The sequence below is a fragment of the Zingiber officinale genome, chromosome 7B (genome assembly GCF_018446385.1).
Source record: "Zingiber officinale cultivar Zhangliang chromosome 7B, Zo_v1.1, whole genome shotgun sequence".
NCBI lineage: Eukaryota > Viridiplantae > Streptophyta > Magnoliopsida > Zingiberales > Zingiberaceae > Zingiber > Zingiber officinale.
In genome coordinates this window covers 104,933,680-104,943,248 of record NC_055999.1, presented here as the reverse complement: position 1 = coordinate 104,943,248, position 9,569 = coordinate 104,933,680, and the positions used below count along the sequence as shown (strand labels likewise).

Sequence of the window (9,569 nt, the reverse complement as noted above, 5' to 3'; positions counted from 1 at the left end):
AGTTAATTGGTTTTGTTTTTGTTTTTTTGTTTTTCTAATGATCTGGCTTTATTTTGAATTTTTTAATGAAAAGAATGATTCTTCCTCAGCGGAAACATAATAATAGTTTACTTTTATTATTATCCTTAGTTTTTTCTGTCTAAATCGACGATTACTGAGTTATCACTATACTATAGCTGTTATAACATACAAAAACAAAAGGTTAAAATTAAAATTATTCGAAACCTTAAGAAAAAAAAAGATTTTAAATGACATTTTTTTTAATTTGAAATATGACTCTTAGAAGTTACCCTCCATAATTAGTTATAGATTTATGAATAATCTTCGATTTAATATATTGTATGCTTTATGATTCAATTTAAGTGAAAAGTTATAAAAAGTTATGATTTCTTAAAGTTTCGGTTTAATATTCAAATGATAATAATTATGAAATTATAATTGCTACAACTGTCTAATAGTTATTACAATTACGTGGCAACTCAGTTTTAACATTTATCAAAATTATAGTTGCAACAACATAAATGTTAAATTTTAAATTTTGAGAGATTAATTTTTAACTCAAATTGAACTACATGACTCATAATATATTAAATCGAAGTTCATTTAAAGATCTACAATTAGTTAAGAGATGATACTTGTTTAATTTTTTTCTGAGGGTCCAACCAATTTTAATCTTAATTTTTTTTTTCATATTATAGCAGTCATAGAACCGCAGTTGCAAGTGTGTAGAAGTTCAGTTGTAGTAATTATGAAACTATAACTACTATAACATGTCTAATTTAGTGTGTAGAAGTTCAGTTATAGTAATTATGAAATTATAACTACTATAATATGTCTAATTTAGAAAAGAGACAGGATGATAATAACAGTAGTATTGAAAGATGGTTATACCATTTTATATAGAATGAGATTTTTTTTTTTCTAAAAAAAAATTAAAGTAGGGCTTTCTTTTGACCATTCAATAAAAACAGAGGATTTGGACTTCGACGTCTTAACTTTAAATATAAGGCTACATCATTTGAATTAATTATCTTATTTGTAGCATTAATCAAGTAGCACTTGATTGATGTTACTATTGTTTATATAAATAATAATTAAATATTAATTATTTAAAAATTATATAATTTGTGATATTATAATTTTTACATTGTTCGAGTAATATTAATTATCTTTTTGATAAAAAATTAACATAGAGCTCCCGATTCGATAAAAAAGAGGCATCATTTGCCTAAATTAGTTTGCGGTTGATGGTTGACGTCTTGAATATAAATATAAGACTACATAATTTAAAATTAATTATCTTATTCGTAGCGTTAATCAAGTAGCACTTGATTGATGCAAATATTGTTTATATAAATAATAATTAAATATTAATGGTTTAAAAATTATATACTTTTTTTGCATAATTCGAGTAATATTAATTATCTTATTATTATTTATAATAATTCAAATAGTAATGGTCATATGAGGATTTAAAACATTAATCCATTATTAATAAGAAAATATTTTAATAGTTTCTAAAAAAAAAGGTAAAAATTCCCTTCCAACTTATTTGTGTTTCTATTCTCGTTTAGCGTTTTGTTTTTTTTCATTAGATAAACTAAAAATATAGAAGCAAGAACGAGCTCGAATAAAACTGAGACGATTGTACAGCGATAGCGATAGAACGTCTTCTTAATTTTTTCGGTTGAGTCTCAGTTTCTGGGTTACATATCATGAACATTTAATTCATTTAATTCAGTCTCAGTCTCAGTTTCTTAATTTTTTCGATAGCGATAGTCTTAATTTTTTCTCTCATCCAGAATTTATAAAAAAACTTGAAATCCTAAACGTTTAATTCATTTTACCACCCTAATTCCAACTAAGAGAACAGTGATATCTCCACAGTAAAAAACCACTGAATTATCTTGATTCTTTAACTTCGGTCCCGATTTTTATTGAGCTGAGGCATTCTTACTCACTCATAAATCTAACCACTGTACGATCACATTCACTCTAGCCATGAATAGATTACGATGAATATTGTGAATTTCTCATTGTTATTCCATCAATGAAATCCTCTTCACGCGGTTTGTTACCCTTGCTTTAGCAGTGAAATTTCTTCACTGATTAACCCTGATTGTTTGTGCTACTCAAAGCTAGCTTTAATCACATATCAGAGAAGTTGGAATAGTTGTTTGTGCTAAACATGTACACCAGATCACATTACAACGTACTTTACGAAATCCAAACATCATTTGAATTGATTCGTCCATGGGAAATCCTCGTTGCCACTTTGAAGAACACTATCTGTCTGGAAAACGGCCGACAAGTCCCACGCACTCAATGCCTCCTCCTGCAAATCCATGCTACTCGAGGTAGCCCATGAATCCATGCTTTCCTTCTCCCAGTTGATTTGTGCACTGTAATCACACAACCCATTCATCCTGTACTCATCCTGCCCAATGATCCCGTTTTTGTATGGAGGTGAGTGAATATTGCTTGTAAGGTTGATTTGACTGCATTCCGTTTGATGATTTGTCTCAGTGACACTGGCATCCTTCCAACCACGAAAAACTTCAGGCTGGTAGCAGGAGGAGAAGGGATCGTAGAGGTTTCGAGCCCTGTCTGAGTTTATGCTATGGTCAGACATCATTCCATTAGCTCTCTGGCTTTGTTCTTGTGATACTACTGCATGATGCTGTTTATTCTTGCCAAGAAATTTCTTCTTCAACTTTGTGTTCCAATAGTTCTTGATGTCATTATCTGTTCTTCCTGGCAACTGAGCTGCTATTATCGACCACCTATAACGACATGCAGTTAGATGAGCATGACTGTATTAGGAGTTTGATTCAGTAACTACCTGCTCCCAATGCTAATATACAGATTACAGATGATGGAGTCTTCATCCTCTGAGAAGTCACCATGTTTGATGTTTGGCCGCAGATAATTCAACCATCTTAGTCGACAACTCTTGCCGCATCTCTTCAACCCTGCAGAAACAATCAGCACCCATTTGAACACTTCCTATGTTCTAAAACTTAGATAGATTACCAAAGCACTGACCAATCTTATGGGGGAGTGCAATCCAGTTTCCACCAGTGCCATGCTCTTCAATGTAAGCCCTAAGTTTAGCATCCTCCTCGGGGCACCAAGGCCCCCTCTTCACATTGGCCTTGTCACAACAGGGAGCCCTCCCCATCTCTCCCCTCTCTGTTCATGCCACAGAAGGACAGTAGCAGAGGACCAGGTTAAATAGGACAAGCCTGCTTTTGAATTGTTGCAGTGCTTTATCAATGCATGGGAATTAAACTAGTGTGCGTTCTTTTCTATGTTTATTCACAATGGGTACAGGGACAAGTAATTCAAGATGCTCTCTCTATCCACTAGACAACTTTTAGTTTACTTGCTGCTGTAATAATTTCTTCAGCTGATTGTCAACAAGGGGATGGTCTCCATTGGTAACATTCAACAACCCTACGACTAACCTCATACTTGGCCTCACGTTTACTTTCATAATTCGGCGAGAACGATATTAGCACTTTCTAAAAGAAAAAGTTTGACACCCTAAAAGGCAGCCCTTACTTTGATGATTGTGTGATTAACTAAGTATTTAGCAAGTGCTTTTCTTTTGTCCTTGTCTACTATGTGGAATCTTATGGGGATCGCCTCTCTTGATCCTTGGGAAAGGCAGATGAGTATGAGCACGAGGGATATGATAACAAGAGGAAGATGAACTGTAAATAAGAAGGAAGTGAGGAATCAAGGAGGAGTTTGACACTCCTAATTGGATTTTAGCAATTATTGAAGCGTTACGGGGATTAAGGAGGGGTGTCTACTAAGTTACAAGGTAGAAACCTCCATAATCTCTTAAAGTTAAGGAATACTTAATCATTTTAATGGTGTAAGTGGAAGGCACGCTTGGATATATTAAGCTCCAAATTAGTGTTTCACGACCTATTTATTCTATGGGATAGAAAATTGCAAGAAAAATGTGCATAGAATAATATGGATAAATATATAGATAAACTGTTTTTGATCCATTTTTAGTAGTGGTAAGTATTCGATTAATTCGGTCCATAAATTAACCGAATTAATTGAAAATCGATTTAGTGTTAACTAACCGAATCAAATCAAAATTTTACTAAAATCTAATTAACCAAATCGATTATTTTAGCTAACACTGAATTAACTAGATTTATTTAAAATAATAATAATAATAAATTATATAAAATTAATATCAAATTAACCGAATTCTCACACTTAATTTTTAGAGATGAAAAATTAAATGTTTAAATAATTTTGTTTATCCAACCTGATTGGAACTATTTGCGATATTCAATTTGCCCGGCGCATTTAACTAGATCAATCCGACCAAATGGTTGTCGTGATTGGATTGACTTGATTGTGCGACCTAATCGACCAAAGGAACTAGGAGCGCTAGTATGCCCACTCTAGCATAATCATAAAATTTTAAATGGAACAGATGAGGAGAAAATCATTGAGATGGATATTTGTTAGTTAAACTCGATCTTAATATATACTTGACAAGTCTCCTCCCTATGGAGGTAGAATTAGGCCTAACTTTGTTATGTCACGATTATGTTCATTGTGTTTCTCGAGGCTGAAGTCCAAACCACGAAGGATACCATTTGACAAGGTAAGCTTTGGACTCTCATACTACCAAAACCCACCAGGCATGATCCAGAAGTCAAGGCTGCAGAATTTTGTGTGCTGCTTTATGACTTGGAATTAGGAGAACAAGTGTTTCTCTTTGTTCTCCAATCAAGAAAAGTAGACGAGAGACTTCGAGGAAGAGCATGATATCACAGTAACGACTTCCACAAGAGTTAGTCGCAAGGGCTTATAGAAGAGAGCCGGTAAGTTCGACACTCGTCGGGTGGAAGAGTTGTCCAGTGTCCTCTTGTCAATACTAAACAACACCAGGCACTAGCACATGCAAGAGTCACATAGCAGATGCAAGTTTGAGGGAACATTTGGATTTGCAAGAGTCAACTGCAATCATATTTTTGATACAGATAATGCAGCACAAGTCAGTCAGTGCCAAAGCTTATAACAAATAATGCAAGAGTCGAACTCCAATCATATTCATCATAGTTAAACTGAAAGGGCCACCATTTAGTTAGAGCACGAATCCTCAAGCTAAAACAAAGACAAACTTAAAGTGCCACAAAAATGACAGAAATCCTCAAGCTAAGGGTTCAAAGCAGTCTAAAACCCCCAACTCAATTCGAAATGAAGAAATGTTCAATGGTGTCGTTAAAGAAAATGACATAATTCTTCAAGCCAAATATATACAGCATTTAGGGCACAAGGGTAGTAATTTTTGCTTAGTAAACTTAATCTTGACTGTTTGCGTAGAATATTCAGGGCACAAGGGCACCTCCTATAATTTAGTTTAAACAAATGGAATTTTCTCTCCGATACCAAGATCTTAACTAGATTCATGGTATTTAGAAATGCATCACAAACCATGTGAGGATATAATAGACATATTGATCGCAAATAGATAGAAAGGAAACTAAGCCTAGCAACATATCGGTCCAGGTCCTGGTTTTTAAAGATGAAACCACTCAAACTGAAAAGAAAATAAAGAATAGTAAACTCAAAAGGGATTGGAAAATCCCTGTCAATTAAAGTATAAGCAACAGGGCAAGGAAGATTAACATTAAGGCATGTCAAGTGTGAATATAGAAAATGCTCTGAGACTTTCACAATTTTTGAATACTTAGCAGCAATTGAACCTTTTCCAGTTTAATTCGGTTTCGGTATGGTGTATAAGTAGTAAACAATCATTTCAATGCTGCTATCATCTTCCTAGTTGAATCAGTTTAGTTAAAACGTGATGCAAATTGCACTTTGGAATCTGACACATGCACTATCAGTTAGTGTTAACTCCAACATTGAGCTTATCTATATATTAAGTTTGAATTATGTCCTTAAACACCATCCTTCTGGAAACAAACTAAACCAGCTTTCACTGGGACTCAATTTACATATAGCTTCAAGCAATCACCTCGTTGGGCCATGTCCCATTGTTGGCCTCCTTATCAACATCTTCATGGTGATGTTGTGGCTTCAAACCGCCTTTCCTTATCTGCTGATTCATTCTGCCAAAACTCAACTACTAAAAGTTCTGCACCAATGCACCTCCAAAGAAGCTAGATACCAAAAAGTATGATTTGTCCATATATTTTAATTCATAGCATAAGATTTCTCAATATTTGTCATGTATAAACACCAAAAAGCTATTGATTTCTAGCAATCCACATGTAAGGTTCTATGGATGGGGTGCAATAGGCAGCTACATGTTTCTGAGGATATGAGAAAAATATCAACCATTTAGATTGCACATTGCAATTAGCATCCTGCAGGCATTTACAAATTTTTAGGGTATTGCCATTAGCATGCTTATAAATGAGCACGCTATGAAAACAAAAACTCATAATGCATTTACTTGTAGGATATATCTTGCTCTACAATCCACTCGGATATTAGTACCTAAAGTGTGAGAAAATTCAATACAGAATATCTGAACATATTCTTGGAACCGATCCAAATTGATATTACATATGAAATCCACTGATCCTGATTGACAACGTAGGAAAAAATGTTCTACAAAAACAAGGAAGCAAAACCAGCTTTAAATTACAAAAGCTAATATCACAGCTTACAAAAGAACGCACCTTTACAGGTCGACACCAAACACCCCATCCCTGACGATCACAAACTCGCAAGAAGCCTCAGGCAAGTGCGGCGCAAAAACCACCTGCATCCTCCTCGTCGTTCTCGAGGAAGCATTGTTTTCAACAATCATGTCTTTTCTCGATAAGAAAAGTCTAGTATTAACGCAGTTCGCCCACGAGATACCCAACGCCGGACAAACCTGCCGACCGGAGGAACACAGATAAGCGTAGTTGCCCACCCTCAGCCTGCCGGGCCCGTCCTCCGAGCCCACAACATCGACAACCTGATTGGTCACCACCACGACCAACCCAAATCGCCTCGCCTGCTCCTTGAGCTTGGCGGCGATCTTGAAGAAGAGAAAAGATCGTTTCTTTAGGTCACTCGGGGTGTTATCAAAGTCGGAGCGGAATAATGCGGCGATGGAGTCAATTACAATGAGTCTTATAGGGAGGCGGGTAGGTGGACGGGCGACGAGAGATTCCGCTGCGGCGAGGAGGGAGAGAAGGTCATGGGGGGAGTGGGCGGCGGCGACGAAGATGTGGTCGAGAGGGTCGGACAACGAGGAGGACGAGGAGAGAGCTCGGAGGCGTCGAAGAGGAAAGGGGAACTCGGAGTGGATGAAGAGGGAGGCGGCGGAGAGGCCGCCGCGGGAAGGGGGGAGCAGGGCGGAAAGGAGGATCTGGAGGCAGATCTGGGTCTTTCCGGAGGCGCTCTCGCCAGCTATCTCGGTGACGGAGCCAACCGGGAGGCCGCCGCGAAGGCGGTGGTCGAGGAGGGGGCAACCGAGGGTGAGCTTTTGGGACGAAAGATGGAGAAGAGGGTTTAAGGGTTCGATGTGGGGACGCGCCATAAACTGGCCACGAAACAGCCAGTTTTTATCGACTCGGTCCAAAGACATTCAGTACACCCCGGCCATTGAACCCGGGATGAGAATGTCGATTATAAGATTTAAATATATATATACGGGCCGGATTTTCTAGTCCGTAATTTGTGGACTAGGGGATGATCCATTATTGTAGACCGTTGATTTGGATGGACCTTATCAATTGGTCCACTATATAAGGACCATTGATTTGGATGGAGCCCACCTTTAAGTTGATAGGGTCCATCCAAATCAACGGTCTATAATAATGGACCATCTCCTGGTCCGCAATTTACGGACCAAAGCATCTGTCCTCATATATATATATATATATATATATATATATATATATATATATATATATATATATGGATTAGTCTATTCAAATAATTAAATATCTAGATTAAAAAAATTAACATAAATAGTTCTTAAGAATACGACGGGATAGTAAGAGGTAGGATTAACACTCCATTAAAAAAAATTTAATAGTTAGTGAAAAATTTTGATGGAGTTAAGTCAGGTCACCTCCACATTAGTCGCTTCTAAAAACTAAATATATTGATTAAAAAATTAATATGCGCACCTCCCAGCAGAGCACAACCATAAGACATCTAGCAAATATTTCATGCTCCGAGGGTTCAAATATTATGGCTGGCGAAGAATATGCCATCGTATTCGGACTATTGGGATAGCTGGGTTTCTTGGCTATGGGGTCAATCATGCATCCAGATTTATCTAGTGAGGGAATTGGGATAGAAGGTCGAACAAATTAGTTGGGTCGTAAGATATGAATATTTATATTACCAAAATAAAAGACTTGAGATATGATGTAACGATAAGACATTCAATTGGGATAGCTGGGTTTCTTGGCTATGGGGTCAATCATGCATCCAGATTTATCTAGTGAGGGAATTGGGATAGAAGGTCGAACAAATTAGTTGGGTCGTAAGATATGAATATTTAGATTACCAAAATAAAAGACTTGAGATATGATGTAATGATAAGACATTCAATAGATATACCATGCACTGAGGGTTTGAATCTCAGGATTGACAAGGAATGTGTCATTGTGCCCAAAATATTGGGACAGCTGACTTATGGATCGTCCAGTTACTTGTGTTTTTGAATTTATCTCGTAAATCAACTGGGGGAGATAACCCATCTTCAAACTATAAGTATCTCATGGTAATTTTGATGTAGTCAATCAAGTTAAGGTAAGTCCTGTGTATTTGATCCTTGTGTTTAAATGTGCAAGAGTTTAGAAACACAAGAAGACGAGCGGAAGACACAACTAGCGAGAAGGATAACACGGGAAAGGAGCTGATGGGCTCGGTGCATCCGAGGGACGAGAGGCTGCAGAAGAGTACATCAGCGGATGAGAAGGACACGCAAGACATTCTGATGGACGAGAAGCCGGGAAGGAATGCTGCTCGAAAAGGTCAGAGTTGGGTTCATATGAGCTCAACTCTGGTTAGCCGTAGAATCACCCATGTGAAGAGATCAACTACTAAGGAGTTGATCTGCCATTTGAAAGGCGCCTTCGATAAACAGTATAAAGTTACTTTCCAAAAGCCGTTAGCCGCGGATAAAGTTTTATTCGCAATGGATAAAATTTATCTAATGGAAGGTGCCTTGGATCATCTTGGAAGCACCTTCAAGCTGTGGATAGAGTTTTCCAAGGGCTATAAAAAGAACCATGGACTTAGGAAATAATCATCAAATCTTGTATTTATTTCCTAACAACTTTCTAAGCGTTCAACGAGTGTAAGAGGCTTCTCCGCCTTCAATGAAGGAAACTTTTTGGTACTTTTATTTGTCTTGAATTAACAACCACCTAGGTTGTAAACAAGTAATTCTTTTGCCTATTCTTTTTAGTTGTTAATTTAATTTACTATAATTGTGCTACTAATTAGAGTTGAAAGATCGAAAAAGGTTTATTTTATTTGTGTGTGTAATTCACCCCCTTTTACTGGTCTTGATGCACCAACAAGTAATATTAGAGTCCAACCACTTCAGAAGG

At 36.8% G+C, this 9,569-nt stretch overlaps 1 protein-coding gene across 4 annotated transcripts; it reads right to left on the bottom strand.

Moving 5' to 3' along the window:
• Positions 1-2,233: 2,233 nt before the first annotated feature.
• On the bottom strand, positions 2,234-7,592 carry LOC122006683 (DNA repair protein XRCC3 homolog). Of its 4 annotated transcripts, XM_042562273.1 has the most exons (4): positions 6,687-6,862; positions 3,046-3,192; positions 2,843-2,972; positions 2,234-2,783 (listed from the first exon to the last, which is right to left on the bottom strand). In XM_042562273.1, the coding sequence occupies exons 1-4, from the start codon at positions 6,712-6,714 to the stop codon at positions 2,234-2,236; spliced, it is 855 nt and encodes a 284-aa protein (XP_042418207.1). In that variant the 5' UTR covers positions 6,715-6,862. The 4 variants fall into 4 exon arrangements, with proteins under 4 accessions (XP_042418207.1, XP_042418206.1, XP_042418204.1 ...); XM_042562272.1 differs by lacking the exons at positions 2,234-2,783; positions 2,843-2,972 and having other exon boundaries at positions 3,102-3,192; positions 6,687-7,592; XM_042562270.1 differs by lacking the exons at positions 2,234-2,783; positions 2,843-2,972; positions 3,046-3,192 and adding an exon at positions 5,887-6,110 and having other exon boundaries at positions 6,687-7,589.
• Between the last annotated feature and the right edge of the window lie 1,977 nt (positions 7,593-9,569).